At 53.0% G+C, this 21,295-nt stretch overlaps 1 protein-coding gene across 1 annotated transcript; it reads left to right on the top strand.

Moving 5' to 3' along the window:
- Positions 1-578: 578 nt before the first annotated feature.
- On the top strand, positions 579-15,415 carry PTCH2 (patched 2). The gene is made up of 22 exons (XM_065873067.1): positions 579-650; positions 1,095-1,287; positions 7,602-7,791; positions 7,899-7,968; positions 8,159-8,250; positions 8,889-9,084; positions 9,684-9,805; positions 9,954-10,101; positions 10,187-10,318; positions 10,401-10,556; positions 10,641-10,733; positions 11,011-11,136; positions 11,230-11,348; positions 11,455-11,803; positions 11,953-12,265; positions 12,357-12,499; positions 12,585-12,765; positions 12,893-13,173; positions 13,263-13,400; positions 14,460-14,602; positions 14,690-14,789; positions 15,152-15,415. The coding sequence occupies exons 1-22, from the start codon at positions 579-581 to the stop codon at positions 15,413-15,415; spliced, it is 3,621 nt and encodes a 1,206-aa protein (XP_065729139.1).
- Positions 15,416-21,295: the final 5,880 nt, after the last annotated feature.

Raw genomic sequence — 21,295 nt, 5'->3', positions numbered from 1 at the left:
TGAAAAGCAGTCTTTGGGTCTTGGTTGGGTCGGCCAGCAGATACCTTTTCTCAGCATTGGTCTCTCCTGACTTAACATTTGGCCAACGCATCGCCTCTCCGGGTTCTCCCTCCCTCCTTCTCCCCGAGGGCAGGCAGGCGGGCGGGGAAGCGAGGAGAGGGGTGGCCCTGCCTGGGTGGTCTCCTGCCCCGCCCCCCGCGGCGCCGTTGCCTAGTAATGGATCCGGCCGCGCAGCTCCGGGTAATTTGTCGGCGACTAAGCCAAAGGGAGGGCGTAGCCCCGGCCTTTCCCTTTTTCTTGGACTACAGACGCCTCCTCGGCACAGCGGTCGCCACCTCGAGCCGCGCCGGGCGTCGCGTAGCTGTTCCTGCACGCGGGAGCCACTCCGGTTCCGCGCCCCGGGCCCGCACCGCCCTGCACTCCTACAGCTCACGAACGCCACTGTACACCCGTACCCGCGGCTGAGCGGCCCCACTGAATTCCGACGCGGGACCTCGCGGTACGCGGGACCAGGCCAGCCTATGGGGGCGCCCAGATAACGCGGGTTGGGGGCGCCCAGGCCCCCCATCCCCGCCAGCATGGCTCGGCCGCCACCCCTTGGGGAGCTGCCCCCGGGCTACACACCCCCAGCTCGATCTGCAGCACCCCAGGTGAGTGGAGGGGAAGCCGGAAGAAGGGGCCGGGTCTAGAGACCCCAGGTCTGTCACTCGGCAAGGTGTGATGTCTCTTAAATGCCATGTGTTATTGGCCCTCGCCCGGGAAGGCTGTGTTGTGTGTCTGTCTGTCCGTGTCTCCTGCTCTGCCCGGTGAGAGTAGGTGTGTCTATATCCACCTCTGTCCACCTGAGAACAGGTGTGTGTATATGTATCCTATCTCAGAAAGGAATCTGTGCCTTCCTCAGGTGTATATCGGGTGGGAAGCAGGGAATGGAGTCAAATTTTTTCCAAGTTTGGGCCCGTGTCTGTTTAGGTCCTCTGTCTTGTATCCAGAAACCAAGAAGCTAGAGCTTGGTAGAGGGTGTAATAAGGAGAAAAGGGAAAGGTTTCATGTGTTGTTGCAGTAATGCCTGGCTGACCCTTCTCTTTCCATCCCAGATCCTAGCTGGGAGCCTTCAGGCTCCACTCTGGCTTCGTGCTTACTTCCAGGGCCTGCTCTTCTCTCTGGGCTGTGGGATCCAGAGACACTGTGGCAAAGTGCTCTTCCTGGGACTTTTGGCCTTTGGGGCCCTAGCGTTGGGTCTCCGCGTGGCCATCATTGAAACAGACCTAGAACAGCTCTGGGTGGAAGGTGAGTTGTGGACACTGGCCATAGCTGCTTGGGTATGGTGAGAATAGGGTGAGGAGCTGGCTACTGAGTTCTAGTGGGCTTTGCGCTGGGTCTGGAGGGGGCACCTGCCTTCCAGAGCCTGGGCGTCTTGGAGGCCTGCCCCCTCTCACATCCATAGATGGACATCTGCAGATGGTGGAACCCTGTGAATGGGTATATGGAACAGTTATCTGTGAGTGCATGTGTGTTTATTTAGCATTTACTGGCAATCTTTAATATGTATTTGACTGCACTGCAGTGCTTATAAAGGCAACTAAAACAAGACCCATCTTTCAGTAGCAAGGAAAGTAAAATATATGCTGGGATATAATATACAATATAATACAAAGCAGAAAATGATTATGTTGTATAAAAGAAGGCAGGGAGAGATCACATCTAACTAGGAGAATCAGAAAAGTTAGAACTAGAAGGCTGGGGAAACAGTAAATCATCTGGCAGGCCTCCAGGGAGAGGTCCCATACACCGAGGTCCCCTGCAACCATTTAGTGGAAAAGTGGCACAGAATCTGTACTTTGAGGCAACAGCAGAGTCAAATGGAACCAAATCTTCACTTCCTAATGGTAGCATTAGAGTAAAATCATTTCTTATTAATAGTTTTGACATAACTCTCTTTTGCTGGAGCCTGGTATGGCAACCCTTTAACAGAGTCCAACTCTCCTCTGTTCTTTCCTGGGAAATTTACATTTGTGGGCTCACCCAAACCTCCCCCAGCCCTGGCCCACACCCAAAGGCAGGGCCCAGGTTAGACTCTCACACCCTTGAGTTATTTTAAATGCTAGCAAGCCCTAGGATACAGAGCAGATGTTTCCTGAAGCCTGCCTGCCTATTGGGCTCGCACACCCCATCCCCACCCAACCCCCCAGCCCTCTGCAGACCCTCACATATATACACACTCTAGGCCAGCCCTGGGGTCCAGAGCAGATGTTTCTCTGTGCCTGCCTGCCCCCAGCCCCAAGACAAACTTGCGCACACACGCACATGCACATAGCCCCACCCACACTACTGCTGCCTGGGTGGTCCCAAATGACTCTTGGATTTCCTGCCACAGTAGAGGCTGTCTCCCACCTCTTCTTCCTTCTCCATTCCCCAGATCTTCCCAATCTAAACACTGCTTGAACCTCCATGTTTCCTCATCCTTTCTCCTACACTCCAGCACAGGATAGGCTGGATCCCACTGGATTTTTGCTGCTGCTTGTGCTAGGGTGATATAAGAGGGTGGTAATCAATTCCTAGGTCTTTTCTCTTTATGTCAGAATATCACTCTGGGACTTCCCTGGTGGCGCAGTGGTTAAGAATCTGCCTGCCAATGCAGGAGACACGGGTTCGAGCCCTGGTCTGGCAGGATCCCACATGCCGCGGAGCAACTAGGCCCGTGCGCCACAACTACCGAGCCTGCGCTCTAGGGCCCGCGAGCCACAACTGCTGAGCCCGTGTGCCACAATTACTGAAGCCCTCACTCCTAGAGCCCGTGCTCTGCAACAAGAGAAGCCACTGCTATGAGAAGCCCGCGCACCACAACGAAGAGTAGCCCCCGCTCAGCGCAACTAGAGAAAGCCTGCACACAGCAACAAAGACCCAATGCAGCCAAAAATAAAAATAAATAAATTTATTTTTTTAAAAAAAAGACATTACTTAAAAACAAAAAAAGAATATCGCTCTGCCCTGTATTAGCTGGGGCTATGGGTGAGGTGAAAGCAGTGATCTTGACCTGATCTTTTCTCTGTACATCTGTCATTGAGGCTTCTTCCAACAATGCCCTAGGCAGTGAGGACTGAAGGGTATTTTCCATTCCTTTCCTGTTTTGTTAATGCAGAAAGCAAAGAAAGAAGCTAGACATTAGCTATCAGAGTTCTGGACTCTCCAGCTTTGCCATGGTGAGATTTGGAATGTGACTTCTCCTTCCTGATCAATATTAAAGCTGAAGGACTCAGATAAATTCTCTAAAATAAAAATCACAGGGAATCCCCTGGTGGTCCAGTGGTTAGGACTCTGTGTTCTCACTGCCGAGGGCCCGGGTTTGATCCCTGGTCGGCAAACTAAGATCCCGCAAGCCAGGTGGTGCAGACAAAAAAAAATAAGAAGAAGAAAGGAAGGAAGGAAAGGAAAGAAAAAAGGAAAATCATAACATGTAGCCCAACTAGTACTTACAGGAACAGCGATAGAGATGGTTTGAAACTGGAGCTGTCCCTGAAGATAAGGAACATATGGCCCTTCTGTCTGGAAGGCAGGGGACAGCCACATATCAATTGGTGGAACCACTATTCACTCAGACACCCAAGGCTGAAACCTTGAGAGTCAGCCTCAGTTCTTCTTGCTCACCTGATTGGTCACTAAACAACTAAAATTCTTCCTTCTCAGCCTCTCTCAGATCCCTCCTTTCCACCCTTGCGGCTGTTGCTCTAGTTGAGGCCTGGCAGTATACTCCTGATTGTATCATTTAGCATGCTTTTAGCCACATGAAAGAGAGAGAAAGGGAAAGAGGGAGGAAGGAAGAAGAAGGATAATTTATTATCCCCCCCAACAAGGAGTCTAGCAGTAGACAGTAGAGAATTTCCAGGATGGATAACTCAGCAATCTAAGGACATCAGCAAGGACCCAGTTTCTTTCTATCTTTCTCCTCTGCCTTCTGCATGTTGGGCTTTTGTCCTCAGGCTTATCACCTCCTTCTCCCAAGGTGGCTGCTGCAGCAGTAGAAAAGGGAAGTCATCCCTGTCTTGCATCCCTTTTTGAAAGTGAGGAAAAATACACCACCTATCCCTCCCCACCATCCACCCCCACTGACTTCCCATTTGGTTATATACTTTGGCAAGAACTGTGTAGCATCCTATGCCTAAATCCTTCACTTGGCAAAGACGGTGGAATTACTGTGATTGACTTATTAGACTAATCAAGTTTCACCTCCGAAGGCTGGGGAAGGGCCCAGCTGCCCTGAATCATTAGGCCTTTCAGAGGATGGCCCAGGAAATCGAGGTCTATTAAGTGACTCATCTTTCCCCCTCACCTTCAAATCTGCCTCCGCACTGCCCTCCTGTGGTGCTTCTAAATCTGGCCGAGTCAGTCCCTGCTTAGAGCCCTTCCACCACTCTCTGCTGGGTTTCGGGGAGTCTCCAAATCCAAGTTCAAGCTCCTTAGCATACTCTAGGCTGCTTATCCAGCTTTGTCTCTGCCTCACTCTTAGCAGCCCAGCAACACGGAGCCTCTTACAGTTACCTGCACGCACTTGGTCCAGAACCCCTTTCCCTGACTTCTTTCCCTGGCCAACTCCTATGCATCATTCACAGCTCAGCTCCAGAATATATCATGTGATGAAAAAGCCAGGTCATCTCACTTCTCTTCTTAAAACATAACATGGCTCCCATTCCACACAGAGACAGCTTGAGTCCCTACAATAGCTTACAGGTCCTCACATGTGAAATTTCTGGACCAAAGATTATGAACATTTCTGAGGATCCTAAAACATACTGCAGTATTGCTTTCCCCCAAATATTGTACCAAATTAAACTCCTGCAGTAGGTAAGTTAGAATGCATTCCTGTAAGCCAGCAATGAGTACGACCAATTCTTAAATTTTTGCTAATTTGAACTATGATAATTCATTGCTATTTTAATTTGCATTTATTGGATTACCTATAAAGTGGACTCTTTCCATGCTGGCTAACCGGTTATATTCTCCTTTTTGTAAAGTTGTTGTTTTTTTTCCCCCACAGTTCAGTGGCTTTTATTTATTTATTTATTTTAACATCTTTATTGGAGTATAATTGCTTTACAATGGTGTGTTAGTTTCTGCTTTATAACACAGTGAATCAGCTATATATATACATATGTCCCCGTATCTCTTCCCTCTTGTGCCTCCCTCCCACCCTCCCTATCCCACCCCTCTAGGTGGTCACAAAGCACCGAGCTGATCTCCCTGTGCTATTCGGCTGCTTCCCACTAGCTAGCTGTTTTACATTTGGTAGTGTATATATGTCCATGCCACTCTCTCACTTCATCTCAGCTTACCCTTCTCCCTCCCCATGTCCTCAAGTCCATTCTCTACGTCTGCGTCTTTATTCCTGCATCTTTATATCCTTCCCCTAAGTTCTTCAGAGCGATTTTTTTTTTTTTTTAGATCCCATATATATGTGTTAGCATACGGTATTTGTTTTTCTCTTTCTGACTTACTTCACTCTGTATGACAGACTCTAGGTCCATCCACCTCACTACAAATAACTCAATTTCATTTCCTTTTATGGCTGAGTGATATTCCATTGTATATATGTAAAGTTTTCAACAAATGTGATGATTTTGACGTCTCCTTCCCCTGTTCCCCCTGCTTCTTCCCCACTCACTTACAGTCTCTTTTTCTCTCCAGTTCTTTCTCATTTTTCCATCATATCATTTCTCTCCCAGCAGCCATTGAATAATAACTCCATATATGTACCTACTGTGTTCTGGACAACTTCCTAAGTACTTTGCTCACATTGATTCTAATTCTACCAAGGTAGACATTTCTCCATTTCACAGATGAGAACATTGAGGGTCAGAGAGACTAAGTAATCTACTCAAGCACAGACCAAGCATCAGAGCCAAGACCCAAAGCCAGGTCTGTCCAGAGCCTTTGTGCCCCTCCCCCCCGCCCCATCTCTTCTTGCCTCACAATACATCCTAGTGCATCTGTCCTCATATCTGTCATCATCATCGTCAGCGAAGACTTATCTTTTTCTTGTCCTCATTTTCTCTGAGGATTCCTTATTCTCTTTGATGCTGTATTTTTTTTTTTTTTAATTTTTTGGCCACGCCACATGGTTTGCAGGGATCTTAGATCCCTGACCAGGGATCGAACCTGTGCCCTCGGCAGTGAGAGTGCAGAGTCCCAACCATCAATTCCCTTGATGCTGTATTTTAAATTGTGCTTGTCTCTTTCTCTTGCTTTCTTATTAGCTCTGTCCGGGTTCCTTCTTTCTGCCATGCCTCCTTCCCCTCAGCAAACTCACTTACTGTGAGGAGCTTACCTCTGCCCTCCCCTCCTGTCCCTCCTTGTGGCAGCTCTGGCCCAAGCCTGGTGAAATAAACACTGCAGTACGGACCTGCTGCAGAGGAGTGGGGAGTCAGGAAAGGAAGAAAGAGAGTAGGTGGAATTGCCAGCAGAGAAGGCAGGATGATGGCTGTGTGAGACTGTTGTGGGGATGGGAGGTGTGAGCATATGGGTGAATCTGTGATGGGGAGTTACCAAGGGTTTGGGGCTCGCATGAGGGAGGGGATTGTGTGGGTTTGGAAAAGAGACTGGGGAGCATGATAATCCCAGGTGGGGCTGGAGTCTCAGAGAAGCAGTCCGTTGGGCCCCAAGGGTGGCAGTGACCTACAGGAAGAGGCCCCAGATGGGTTGAAGCAGGATTATGGGTCTAAGACCAGGCCAAGTCCACAAAGCCTCCGGGGTGGTTTGGCCCTGGCCCTCGCCTCCCCCAAACCACAGTCAGGTCATAGCATCCCTCACAGCATCCCCACCTCCCCAGATCCCAGGTACAGAGCTGGCCTCCGTGGCCAGTGCAATGCAGGACTTGATCAAGGAGATGAAGGCAGGCCTGGCGCCGGGACTCGCCGTTGTCTGAACAGAGAGGCTGGTGAAAGGGATCTTTTTCCCCAGGCCCGCTTTGATGTCACCTCTGCCAGGATCCAGGAATGCTTGCATGAGTGGAAGCAGTATGTTGGCAGCATCACACTGAAAGACCGTCTGACCCTCCCCCGCACCTGTGCCACCACAGAGCCATTATTGCCAGGCACACCCCACCCCTTTGCAGAGCAGTTTGCAAAAAAGTGTCTGGATATAAACCACTGCCTGGGACAACCTGAACTAGGAACCACCCCCAGCGCTAGACCTGTTCTTTTAGGAGACCCTCCAAGGGCAGCCTCCCGATTGGCCCCTCTGTCCCTCCTTCTCCTCCCCACCAGAGTAGAGAGGGACTGAGTGAGGGCTCCCTTACCAGGACACCCCCAGAACCCCACCCTGGCCCAGCTCATGTTGATATCTCATTTTAAAGTTATTTGCTCCAAAGCCAGCCAGCCGGGTTCATGCTTAAACCTTAGGTCCCACAAGAATTCCACAGAGCCACACAGCTGGACCTCTCCACTCCAGATTCCAAGCAGAGGGCCAGGAGCCTGCGAGTCAGCATGGCCATCAGGGAGAAGCTTCCCCCACTTGTCCTGGGAGGCCTCTATGGGTTAGGGTCCCACGTCCCCCAGAGCTCTGATCCACTGAGGCTCTTTCCCCCCAGCTTTCTCTCTCTGCTCTGGCAGCGGGCAGCCGGGTGAGCCAAGAGCTGCAATACACCAAGGAGAAGCTGGGGGAGGAGGCTGCATACACCTCCCAGATGTTGATACAGACCCCGCGCCAGGAGGGGGAGAACGTCCTCACACCTGAGGCACTTGGCCTCCACCTTCAGGCAGCCCTCACCGCCAGTAAAGTGCAAGTATCACTCTATGGAAAGTGAGTCTGACTGAGCCCCTGAGCAGCTGGGGGTGAGAGGTGCTGCAGCAGGGCTGGAGCGGGAATCCGCCTCTTCTGCTGATGTCCTGTGCCCCTGGCTATTGCAGGTCCTGGGATTTGAACAAAATCTGCTACAAGTCAGGAGTTCCCCTAATTGAAAATGGAATGATTGAGCGGGTGAGTATCCTGAGCTGTTCTCTGAGACTAGGTAGAGGTGCAGCCTTTTCTGCAGTAAGGGAGGGCTTGGAGAGACAGGGAAGGGGGAGGTGGCGTCGGGAGGTGGGGGCATTGCAGAGGGCATCCTACAAAGGTCATGGAGAAAAGAGCCCAGAGACAGGACTGATGTGGCCTGGGATGTCCCTGGCAGATGATTGAGAAGCTGTTTCCCTGCGTGATCCTCACCCCCCTCGACTGCTTCTGGGAAGGAGCCAAACTCCAAGGGGGCTCTGCCTACTTGCCGTGAGTGCTGCCACAGCTGCTTCCAGGGCCCTGCTTCATCCCCTGCCAGGATCTCCCCAGCAGAAAGGAGGGTGGGAGTAAAGATGATGATCAAAAGCTCACCCAGGGCCTAATTACCTCCCAGGCCAGGGTCAGAGCACCGGCAGCCTCAGAGCTCTCTCCACATCCCCCTTCGCCTCACCTCCGAAGGAGAGGCAGACCTGTCTTATTTAGACAAAACACGAAGATCTGTAAGATCTGAACAAAGGATGGAAAAGATCCCCAGAAAGACTTTGCCAGGGAGACTTAACTAGGTGTCAGCTCAGCTGTGACCCAGGCCAGAAAGAAAACCTGTTATAAGCAGGTGCCTGTATGGTTATGTATTAGAACCAAGGATAGACGGTTTGGGAAGGAATGCAATGGGGCTTTTCTGGGCCTTTTCATTGTGTTAAGTACCATCTGTCTTGAGGTCCGTCTCAGCCCCGGTATCTGCCCACAGCTCACTGCAGCAGCCTGCTGGGCTGAGCCCTGCCCACCCTCCACACAGAGACACAGATAAGCAGCTAGGAGGAGGGTGGGCTACTACATGGGTCCCATCGCAGTGGTTTGGAGGGTGCATTGATCCTTGATCCTCACCAACTGTGAGCTCTCCCCTGCAGGGGCCGCCCTGACATCCAGTGGACCAACCTGGATCCAGAGCAACTGCTGGAGGAGCTGGGCCCCTTTGCCTCCCTTGAGGGCTTCCGGGAGCTGCTAGACAAGGCACAGGTGGGCCAGGCCTACGTGGGGCGGCCCTGTCTGCACCCTGACGACCTTCACTGCCCATCTAGTGCCCCTAACCATCACAGCAGGCAGGTGGGTTCCAGCCGGGTCTGCCAGGGACAGGTTATTTTCCTTCCCTTTCCCCTCATATGTTCCCCTGTTCTAGGAGAGAGCAGACTGCTCTGTGCTCTGCCCCCCATTTCCTGGACGTTGTTACCCTGCCCCCACTATGCTAGACACCTAGAGGGTTCCATTCCTATTCAGCTCTGCTAAAGAACCCTCAAGTGGCCTATGAATCCCTTTGTCCTTTTCTAAGCCCAGAAAGGCTAGACTTCATCAAAATACACGTTTACAGGGAAACAGGACAAATTAGCTAAGCACGAGTATCATACCTAATTTCCTGAGTGTCTGTGTGGCCCTGTGTACGTGGACCTTTTTCCCAAACCACCAAAGTTATGCCGGCTCCTCCCCGCAGCCTGTCTCTAGGCCTCTGCTCCCTCTTGTGGCCTCCTCTCTGCAGGACACTAGCTGCTCCCTTACAGAGTAAGCAAGAGGCTCAGCAGAAGAGTTGTCTGCACTCCAGGTCCACAGAGCTCCGTGGCAAGCATGGTTCCTGGAGGTTCCAGCCCAGAGACACCAGTTATCCAAAACCAGGGCCTTGAGTAATGAGCCCCTCCGCTGTCCCCCTCCAGGCTCCCAATGTGGCTCAGGAGTTGAGCGGGGGCTGCCATGGCTTCTCCCACAAGTTCATGCACTGGCAGGAGGAACTGCTGCTGGGAGGCATGGCCAGAGACCCCCAAGGACAGCTGCTGAGGTAGGGCCTCCCCTGGGAGTTGGTAAGGGCACCCCAGGTCTGGGGAGCCACACCCTGACACCAGGCAACTCTGGCAAAAGCCCCTTGCACACCCCCTCCTGGGTGTTCAGACCAGCTCTGACCCCTACTTCTCCTGTACCCCAACCAGGGCAGAGGCCCTGCAGAGCACCTTCCTGCTCATGAGTCCCCGCCAGCTCTACGAGCACTTCCGGGGCGACTACCAGACACACGACATCGGCTGGAGCGAGGAGCAGGCCAGCACGGTGCTGCAGGCCTGGCAGCGGCGCTTCGTGCAGGTCAGCGTGGAGGCGTGGAAGTGGCGAGCGCGGCGCCCTGAGGCCGCTGCCACCTCCTGCCCCTCACACCGCCCTGTCTCTCCAGCTGGCGCAGGAGGCCCTGCCTGGGAACGCGTCCCAGCAGATCCACGCCTTCTCCTCCACCACCCTGGATGACATCCTGCACGCCTTCTCTGAAGTCAGTGCTGTCCGCGTGGTGGGAGGCTACCTGCTCATGGTGGGTCCTCCTGGCACCTGGTCCCCCACCACCGGCCTCCACCCTGGGAGGCCCTATCCAAGACTGCCCTCTCTCCCCACAGCTGGCCTACGCCTGCGTGACAATGCTGCGGTGGGACTGTGCTCAGTCCCAGGGTGCCGTGGGCCTCGCCGGGGTGCTGCTGGTGGCCCTAGCGGTGGCCTCGGGCCTCGGGCTCTGCGCCCTGCTCGGCATCGCCTTCAATGCCGCCACTACCCAGGTACATCAAGACTGCGGGGCAGACTTGGGGGCCGATGGCCCAGGCTGCCCGGTTCCTCCAGCTGCCCTCCCCGTGCCCCTCCAGGTGCTGCCCTTCTTGGCACTGGGCATTGGCGTGGATGACATATTTCTGCTGGCACATGCCTTCACAGAGGCTCCACCTGGCACCCCTCTCCAGGTGAGGCCTCGTCCTCCAGCCTGGGCTCATCTGAGGCAGTGCTGCGTAGGGGCTCAGAGCCTCTTGGTTTGAGTGACCTTGGGCTGGTAATTAACCTCTCTGTGCCTCATTTCCTCATCCGTAAACGGGGGTGATAATAGTGCTTGTGTCGTAAGGGTTGTAGTGAGGATCGGTGAGGTAATTCAAGTCGAGTACTTAGAACAGTACGATAAATATTAACTGCTATGAGGCTCCTTTCCCCCCCTCTGCCGTCCTTCACGCTGCCTTGTCCTGACAGGAGCGCACAGGTGAGTGTCTGCAGCGCACAGGCACCAGCGTTGCACTCACGTCCATCAACAACATGGTCGCCTTCTTCATGGCTGCCCTAGTTCCCATCCCTGCACTGCGGGCCTTCTCCTTGCAGGTGAGGCCTCACAAACGGGGCCCGGGCTCAGGGTGAGCATGGAGCCGGAGCAGGCTTCATCCAGGCTTTGTGCCCCTCCTGTCCATCCCGCAGGCGGCAGTAGTGGTTGGCTGCAACTTTGTAGCCGTGATGCTTGTCTTCCCAGCGGTCCTCAGCCTGGACCTGCACCGGCGCCACTGCCAGCGCCTTGATGTGCTCTGCTGCTTCTCTAGGTATCCCTACCCCACCAGACCATCCTTCCTTGGCCCCATCCCGTCCTGTCCCTTCAGCAGCATTTCCAGGCACAGACCCATCACCCTCTCTCTCTGCCTCTTCCAGCCCCTGCTCTGCTCGGGTGATTCAGATTCTGCCCCAGGAGCTGGGGGATAGGACAGTACCAGTGGGCATTGCTCACCTGACTGCCACTGTTCAGGCATTTGCGCGCTGTGAAGCCAGCAGCCAGCATGTGGTCACCATCCTGCCTCCTCAAGCCCACCTGGTGCCCCCACCTTCTGACCCACTGGCCTCTGAGCTCTTCAGCCCAGGAGGGTCAACACGGGACCTTCTAGGCCAGGAGGAGGGGACAAGGCAGAAGGCAGCCTGCAAGTCCCTGCCCTGCGCCTGCTGGAATCTTGCCCATTTCGCCCGCTCTCAGTTTGCACCCTTGCTGCTCCAGTCCCACACCAAGGTAAGCCTCCAGGCCCAGGCAGGTCAAGGTGAGACACAGCAGAGGCTTCTTAGGTATCTCTGGGCCCCAAGAAGGGAAGAGGGCTTAGCCCAGCATCTGAGGGCCCAAGGGTATCCCTGGGCCTCCAGCTTAGTTGCCGTTTCCCACAGGCCATGGTGCTGGTACTTTTTGGGGCTCTTCTGGGCCTGAGCCTCTATGGATCGACCTTGGTGCAGGATGGGCTGGCCCTGACAGATGTGGTGCCTCGGGGCACCAAGGAGCATGCCTTCCTGAGCGCCCAGCTCAGGTACTTCTCTCTGTACGAGGTGGCCCTGGTGACACAGGGTGGCTTTGACTACGCCCACTCCCAACGCGCCCTCTTTGATCTGCACCAGCGCTTCAGTTCCCTCAAGGCAGTGCTGCCCCCACCGGCCACGCAGGCACCCCGCACCTGGCTGCACTATTACCGCAACTGGCTACAGGGTGAGAGGCAAGGAGACCGGCAGGGAGGGCTGCGGCCAGCAGGAGCTCCCAGAGCTCCAGGCCAACCGGACCCCACCCTGTTTTCCCCCAGGAATCCAGGCTGCGTTTGACCAGGACTGGGCTTCTGGGCGCATCACCCACCACTCATACCGCAATGGCTCTGAGGATGGGGCCCTAGCCTACAAGCTGCTCATCCAGACCGGGGATGCCCAGGAGCCTCTTGATTTCAGCCAGGTTAGGAGAGGACTGGAAGGGTCAGGGAGCACCCTGGGGCTCCAGGCTCCATGGGCCCAGCCTTCAGCTCTCTCTGCCTCTACAGCTGACCACAAGGAAGCTGGTGGACAAGGACGGGCTGATACCACCTGAGCTCTTCTACATGGGGCTGACCATGTGGGTGAGCAGTGACCCTCTGGGTCTGGCAGCCTCACAAGCCAACTTCTACCCGCCACCTCCCGAGTGGCTGCATGACAAGTACGACACCACCGGGGAGAACCTTCGCAGTGAGTCCCAGGGGAGCCCCCAGAGCCTAGGCCTGGGCCCACACAGGCCCTACCCTAAGGCCCTGCCCACTGCTCCCGGTGCTTACTGGCCACCCCTCCCTCTCCCTCCATCCCCTCCCCTCCACAGTCCCGGCGGCCCAGCCCCTGGAGTTTGCCCAGTTCCCCTTTCTACTGCACGGACTCCAGAAGACTGCAGACTTCGTGGAGACCATTGAGGGGGCCCGGGCAGCGTGTGCCGAGGCAGGCCAGGCTGGGGTGCGCGCCTACCCCAGCGGCTCCCCCTTCCTCTTCTGGGAGCAGTATCTGGGCCTGCGGCGCTGTTTCCTGCTGGCAGTCTGCATCCTGCTGGTGTGCACTTTCCTCGTCTGCGCCCTGCTGCTGCTCAACCCCTGGGCAGCTTCCCTCATAGTGAGTCCTTGCAGGGGTGGGGCTGGAGAGACCCCTAGCTCCCCACCCTGCCCTGCCCAGGAGCCCTGGGTGAGCCCTGCCCTCCCCAGGTGCTGGTCCTGACAGTGATGACCGTGGAGCTCTTTGGCATCATGGGTTTCCTGGGCATCAAGCTGAGCGCCATCCCCGTGGTGATCCTTGTGGCGTCTGTAGGCATTGGTGTCGAGTTCACGGTCCATGTGGCTCTGGTGAGCACAGGCACTAGGGGAGGGGTGGGCCAGCTGATTTGGTATTCAACAAATATTGATCAAGCACCTACTGTGTGCTGGGTACTATTTAAGAACTGAGGAGATAAGAGCACTACAGACGGGCTTTACCTTCTAGGAGCTTATTCTAGAGCATAGAGATAAGCAATAAACATGTAAACAAACAAATAAGCAGCCATTTCAGTAGAGAGGAGGGACAAAGCCCTGACCAGAAAGGGGGGAGGACAGAATGGAAGGTGAGAAAACGGGAACCAACAATTCTTTTGGATGGATTTACAGTGAAGAGGATCAGAGAAATGGGGTGGTAGCTGGATGGCAAGATCCCACCAAGACAGAGATATTAGAACAGAGGCAGGCAGGCCTCTCTCACAGCCTCATGGTCTCTGGCAGGGGAGGAGTGTGGGTGGGGTGGGGTGGGGTGGGGGGCGTGGACCAGCTGGCAGCTCCGGCACAGACCTGGCCAGACCCTGCAAACAGCTCCCTTCTTTCTTCGCCCATAAAAAGCCTTATTATTTTTCCGCTTATAAGAATAATATATGCTCCTTGGGAGACAAAAAATGTCAGCATGCTGGAAAGTACCAAGAAAGAATTAGAAATCCTCTGAAATGCCACCCCTAGAAGTTATCACTTTGGTGTCCATCCTTCTAGACCAGGGGTTGGCAAACTTTTTTCTGTAAAGGACCAGATAGTAAATATTTTAGGCTTGGCAGGCCATATCGTCTCTGTGGCAACTCTGCCGGGGTAGCCCAAAAGCATCCACAGATACTATGTGCACGAATGGGTGTGGCTGTGTTTCAACAAAACTTTATTTACAAAAAAACGTGGGATAGACTGTAGTTTGCCAGCCTATTCTAGACATCCCTGTGTCTCATTCATCTATACAGTGTTACCTATATGGACTCGTGCTTGCGTCCTGGGCAGCTCCCAGGGACTCGGTTCACCTGGCCTTCTGTGGGCCAAGGCATGGGTGAGCCCTGGGGACATAGATGAGCTGGCCGTGGTTGGCCAAGGAGCAGCTCCAGGACCACTTTATTCCCTTAGGGCTTCCTGACCTCCCAGGGTAGCCGGAACCTCCGGGCTGCCTGGGCCCTAGAGCACACATTGGCCCCGGTGACCGATGGGGCTGTCTCCACGTTGCTGGGTCTGCTCATGCTTGCTGGTTCCAACTTTGACTTCATTGTAAGGTAGGGGAGGGCTCAGGGCAAGGAGGCAGGGCTGGCCTGCACTGGCTGCAGGACCTGCCCAGACTGACCGGCCTCACACACCCCCAGGTACTTCTTCGTGGTGCTGACAGTACTCACACTCCTAGGCCTCCTCCATGGGCTCGTGCTGCTGCCTGTGCTGCTGTCCATCCTGGGCCCCCCACCAGAGGTGACCGCCCTCCTGCTCCCAGCCCAGGGGACGGGGTGGGACAGAGCAAAATGCCCTCAGCGGCCAACAGACAGGGCTCAACTCACAGGGACCCCTCCCCATAAGTACCACCAGCTGAAGGTGGCAGCCTCCCCCTTTGCCCAGACATCATGCCCTACCCCTCAGCCCTCCTGACTTCTTCACGGGACCCACCTTAGCCATTAGGTGCAGGGTTTGCCCCAGACCTCGACATCCTGTCCCTTGTCAGCTCTCATATCCTGCTGGAAGCCACCAAAGACCCCAGCTTCCCAGCCAGGGAGGTGCTGAAGGAGGCTGCGTCCCCAGTAGCCCCTGGGCTCACTGGGGCTGGTGTCTCCCCCAAGGTGGTACAGATGTACAGGGAGAGCCCGGAGGTCCTGAGCCCACCAGCTGCACAAGGAGGAGGGCTCGGGTGGGGGGTAGCCCCCACCCTTCCCCAGAGCTTTGCCAGAGTGACTACCTCCATGACCGTGGCCCTCCGCCCACCCCCACTGCCTGGTGCCTACATCCACCCGGCCTCTGAAGAGCCTACTTGGTCCCCTGCTGCCACACCAGCTGCCAGTGGCTCCAGCAACCTCAGTTCTAGGGGACCATGTCCAGCCACCTGATGAAAGAGCAGCTGAAGCGTGGAGACCCTGTTCAGGCCACATGAAGGCACTGGGAAGCCATGGGGGGTTATTGAATGCAGGGCGGACTCCTGGAGAGCCCTGCTGCTGCTGCTGTCTGCCTCCATCCCCTCCCCGACCCAGCCATCACAGACCTCCCTGAGATCCACACTAAACCACCACCCTCTAGGCTGTGAGCAGCCTTGCACACCCAGGTGCTCCGTGTCTGTTCCCGTGACTGGGTGGGGTGAAAGCCAGCAAGCACTTCAGGCTGCAGTGCAGCCCTGTCCCCCCTCCCACCCCGCCCTGCTGCCCCCAGCAAACCAAGCCTGAGGGATCCTCTAGCACCCTTCTCCAGTCCTGGTCCCCCGCTGCTTGCTGACTTCTGGGTAGGCTCTCTGTATCCCTGCCCACCTCTTACCACATAAATTATTTATATGGAGACGTTTATTTTTGTAGTTTGTATAGATGTTAGCTATGCTGAAAGTTTTATTTTTAAAAGTGAAATATATTCTATATGAACTCATCTCAAATGACTTTGGCGCTTTGTTTTCAGATAGAGCTGTGAGTTTGCAAGTGGAGGCATCGGGGCCGCAGGTCATGGGGCTACCCTAGTCCTTGGTGTGTTTATTCGCCTGGCACGTGAAGATGATGTTCAGCCAATGTGTTTGTCATGTACATGGTAACAGGGTCTGGCTGAAGTGCTTAGTACACAAAGTGATACAAATGCTTTTGATGTCAAAGCCCGCCATGTGGCTTTCAGAGCCATCATAAGCCAGCCTTGTGCACCTCTCCAGACTCATCACCCACCTTCCTTTGTGAGCGGCATGGGGGGAGGGGCAGAGGGACACAGCCAGGCAACAGGTGAGAGGAGAAGTGGAAGCAGATCAAGAAAGCGTCTGAGGGAATTCCCTGGCGGTCCAGTGCTTAAGACTTGGGCACTCTCATTGCCGGCCCGGGCCCCGGTTAGATCCCTGGTTGAGGAACTAAGATCCCACAAGCCATGCAGCCAAAATAAAAAAAAAAAAAGAAGAAGGTGGCCGATTGAAACAGAGATGGGGATAGCAGGGAGGTATGTTAGGAGTTTTGTGCCCAGACCAACCTCCAAGGCAGAGGCCTCTGCAAGTCAGCAGTCAGCTTGGCGCCCCAGAGGCATCTTTGGCCAGACAGCTAGGGGATCAGTAGGGGCACTGCTGAAATTGAGGTTGCATTAGCAACCAGGGAGGCTCTGTATTTGAGCTGTTTGTACTGTGAATGTTGAACAGGCCCACTATACAGAGGCCGGGACGGTTCTGGCCACACCCCTGGGTGTAGAGTGCAGAGTCTCATCTGACGCACGAGGTGGGGGAGGTCTTTTATTGCCCTTCTCCAATTATCCCAGGGCTCGGTCTCAACTGACACACATACACACCCTGGGTTCCAGCCACCCACTCACCAGGACCGATCCCACCCCCAGAGTACTGCTTTCTCACACTCCACCCCACCAGGCCAAAGGCCAGAAAATCATGTTCTGACCAAAAGTGGGCAGGGAGGTGGGGGGGGAGGGGGAAGACTGCTGCAGCTGAATCAACACTAAGATGCTTGAGAAGACTTAAGAGAAGCAGGCGGTTGGCTTGGAACCTAGAGTAGGGGATGCATCCAGGATGCCCAAGGGATGGACACTGGATTTGGAGCCAGTAGTGTTTGGGTCACTTTGGAGGGGCTTTTGGGTAGAGCAGGAGAGCTCACCAGGCTGGAATAGTGCAAAAGATGTCACTCCATCGGTGCCACTTACCAGCTGAGTGACCTGGAAAAGTCAGAGAACCTCTCTGAGCCTCAGCTTCTTCATCTGTGAAATGGGAAGATTAGAGCCTATCTTGTAGGGTACTAGTTTTTCCTTTCAGGATTTTAAATGAAATATTTATGTAAGACATCACCCGACTTCTCATAGGTGCTATTTCTGTAGTTTGTGGGATATTAGCTATGCTGAAAGTCTGTGCTCCAACTGCATGCTTAGTGAATAACCCTGAAACATTGCCCAGTGTCCTGGTGTGGCAGCAGCTGAAGGATTTCAGCCAGTTGGAGCTGGACCACCCCAGGAATGGTCAGTTCCGGGGCACTGACCACAGCCAGTCTTGGGGACAAGTCCCAGTGTTTGCAGGACAGCCCACCCTGCGTGGCAGTGCACACTATTCAGCCCCGTTCATGGCTCCCCATCACTGATCGCACAAGATCAAAGCCAAGCCCTCTCCAGGCCTAACTCCATCTAGCCTCTGCCATCATCCCAGCTCTCTCAGGACAGCGACTGGCTGGATTCACACCCTCATTCAGACACACCACACTCTACTCCAGACAGACATTACTTTCTATGTTCCCCACCCGTAACTTCACAGAGGCCGTTCCCTCTGCGGAGAACACGTTTCCACCTCCCATAAACCCGAACCATCCTTCCAGATAATTTGGATGCCATCTCCTCCAGAAGGGGTGGTGACCTGCCTCCTACATGGTCCCAAAGTCCCTGAGTGTCTGTGCTTGACCGTTTCTGCTTCTGTCCCTAGAACAGGGTTGGGGGCGGGTGGGGGGAGGGGTGGTCCCTGAGGGTACCGAATGGTAGGACTTAACCTCAGCCTGGGTAAGGAAGCGCCGGCTCCCGGGCGGACCCACAGCGATGAGAGAGTGCTGCAGCCCTGGGGTCCCCACGGTGCCGCCCTGCCTGGCCAGCGGCTGGTGTCGCCCAGCTGCCGGAACGGGCTGCGATTTGCATACCCATGGTGCACCACGAAAAGACAGTTTCACGCTGCTTGAGTTCCCCCCACGGGGTTTGTCCACTGTTGCAGGGGACAGTGCCTATTAGAAATCTATGGTCTGTGTAAATCCCACGCAGGGAGCGCGAACTGCGCAGGAGCGGAGCAACCATAAGTGAGCTGAGTGTTACGTTGTTCTGGGAGTGTTCCAAGCGGAAGCGAGTAACCATATTGCAGTTTTTCTTCAGCTCGTATAGAATTTTCGCCTATTACTGAAGATTTCCATGGAGGGAAACAGTTTTGAGAGTTTATTTTTTGAGGTTGCGTATTTTAGTGGGGGTACATATTGGAGTTAAAAAAATGAGAAGTTAATGTTTGATCCTGTGTTTTAACAACTTGTCTGTAATTACCCCGGGGGTATTTAGACAAAAGTTCGTGTCGGAGGTTGGAGTTCCTTTCCAATTATTCACTTCGTTTTGCGAAGTGTGCCTCTTTTACTTTTCTTCTGGTTTCTCTCCAAGGCTTCGCAGTAAGTGATGAAGTTGACGAAATAAAGGAAGGCGTGAAAAAGCACTGAACGTTTTTGGCTCGACATATAGCGACACAAATTAAGCGCAACAGTGTTCATTTACAATCAGGCTTATTGGTTCCCTTCCTAAAAATAGCAGAGGAGGCAGCTTGGTCAGATTGTTCCCGTTCAATGCTCGCTCGATGCCAGTTTTCCGTGTAAATATACACGGTTCCTTCTCTTAAGGAGCTTAAGTTTTTGGTGAAACCAAGAACTAAAAAAAAAATGGGTACATAATACAGAATCTCAGTGAAAAGTGCTCTACAGCAAGAGCATTATTGAGAGGACAGGGCTAGCTAGCAAATGTGGTTCTCTTGTTCCTGGGTCTTAGATCTACCTCACGGTAGGGGAAGTTACCTAGATCTGTGGCTTTAAGTAAGTATCATCTCCTACCTGGTGTCCTCTGAATTCACAGCCATCAGCTGCTCCCACTGACTCTCATATTCAAAGTATATGCTTCACACAACCGCATACGTCTTACTTCCTCCAGTGCTAGCAAGCTGCTCCAAGAGTTCTTGGATTCCGGCAATAGCCTCCCAGCCCTTGCCTCACTCCCTTGACCGTCTTTGTCCCAATCCTCCACACAAAGGCCAAGTAATTGTTTAAAATGTAAATCCGATCACACCACCACGTCAATGTGTAACATGTTTTTTCTTCAGAGTGCAAACCCGCCCCGGAATATCATACATGCATTTCTTTACTTGTCTGCTCTTTCTCCTCCTAGAATGTAGGTTCTGTGAGGCAGAGACTTTACCTGATTTGTCCTCTGATAGATCCCATGACCCTAAATCAACGTCTAGCACATGAACACTCAATGAATATTTGTGTAACAAATGAATGAAGAGATTTATTTTCTAAACACATGTACTGTCCCACTACAGTCCTAAGCATTTTACAAAATTAATCTTCCTGAGAACCTAAATAGCTTCTATTTTTATCTCCATTTTATAAACAAAGAAACTGAGGCATAGAAAGTTAAATAGCCTCAATCAAATCACAAAGCCAGAAAATGATGGAGCTGAGATTCAAACCCAGGCAGCTTGGCTCCAGAAGAAGCATTCTCTTCATCACTGTGCTACTTAGCGATGGGGTTCAGGACATGCTACCCTAAAATATGGCACCTCCGCATATTATTTTAAGCTGAAGGAGTTTGAGAAAACAGGAAAGTCATTCTGACCTCCTCACTCCCTCAATGCCCGACACACACACACACACACACACACCCCATGAAACAGGTCATAAAACTCTCAAGTGACAGCTGCCCTTAGTATACCGAGAGGAAAGCAGCATCATCCCCAAGGACAAGGAGACTCTGAGAAGAATTCTAATTAGCAAGTCTTGCTAAATTCCCCCCCAGATTACTACCCTTTAACCTAGCATAAAAATACTCAGGCTTAACTGTTTCTTTTGGTCTTCATTTCCTTATGAAGGCTCCCATGTCACGTAAAAACTTACATTAAATAAATTTGTAGGGACTTCCCTGGTGGTGCAGTGGTTAAGAATCCTCCTGCCAATGCAGGGGACATGGGTTTGAGCCCTAGCCTGGGAAGATCCCACATGCCGCGGAGCAGCTAAGCCCGTGCACCACAACTACTGAGGCTGCACTCTAGAGCCCGTGAGCCACAACTAGTGAGCCCTTGTGCCACAACTACTGAAGCTCACACGTCTAGAGCCCATGCTCCACAACAAGAGAAGCCACCACAATGAGAAGCTTGAGCAACGCAACGAAGAGTAGCCCCCGCTCACCACAACTAGAGAAAGCCCGCTCGCAGCAACAAAGACCCAAAGCAGCCAAATAAAAATAAATAAATAAATTTATTTTTTTTAATTGTATGCTTTTCTCCTGTTAATTGTTTTTGTCAGTTTAATCTTCAGATCCAGCCAAGGACCTGAAGAGGAGCAAGGAAAACTTTTTCCTCTCAATATTACCTTTTCTTTCAGCAAAATGAATCATGCTCTACTTGGTCTGCACTGTGCTTTTCTTACCAAAGATCATGGATTTCTTTTTTTGTTGTTTTTTAATTTTAGCTGCGCTGGGTCTTTGTTACAGCGCACGGGGTCTTCGTTGCGGCACACGGGCTTCTCGTGCAGGCTTAGTTGCTCCGTGGCATGTGGGATCTTAGTTCCCAACCAGGGGTGGCACCCGCATCCCCTGCATTGGAAGGCGGATTCTTAACCACTGGACGACCAGGGAAGTCCCAATCATGGATATTTTTTAATATCACTGTAGGAATACACCATAGTTAATTTAACCAGTCCTCTAGGTTAAACCAGTCCTCTAGGACTAGTTTGTCTTCAATTTTCATTATCCAAAGTGGTACTGAGGGTAACCACATTTTCAGTCTTGAGAAATAATAGCAAATAACTATTTTTAATCCATGTACAATATTTTTTACATAAAATCCCTGAGAAAGAAGAATATTTTTTTCCAATTAGGGACTTCCCTGACGGTCCAGGGTTAAGACTCCGCACTTCCACTGCAGAGGGCACGGGTTCGATCCCTGGTTGGGGAACTAAGATCCCACAAGGCGAGAGGCACAGCCAATAAAAAAAAAAAGTTAATTGTCCCTAATTTCACACTGATAGTATCTT

Source organism: Phocoena phocoena, chromosome 1, assembly GCF_963924675.1.
Source record: "Phocoena phocoena chromosome 1, mPhoPho1.1, whole genome shotgun sequence".
NCBI classification, from domain to species: Eukaryota; Metazoa; Chordata; class Mammalia; order Artiodactyla; family Phocoenidae; genus Phocoena; species Phocoena phocoena.
Note: the sequence above shows the minus strand (reverse complement) of the source record. Positions and strands in the feature narration are given on the sequence as shown.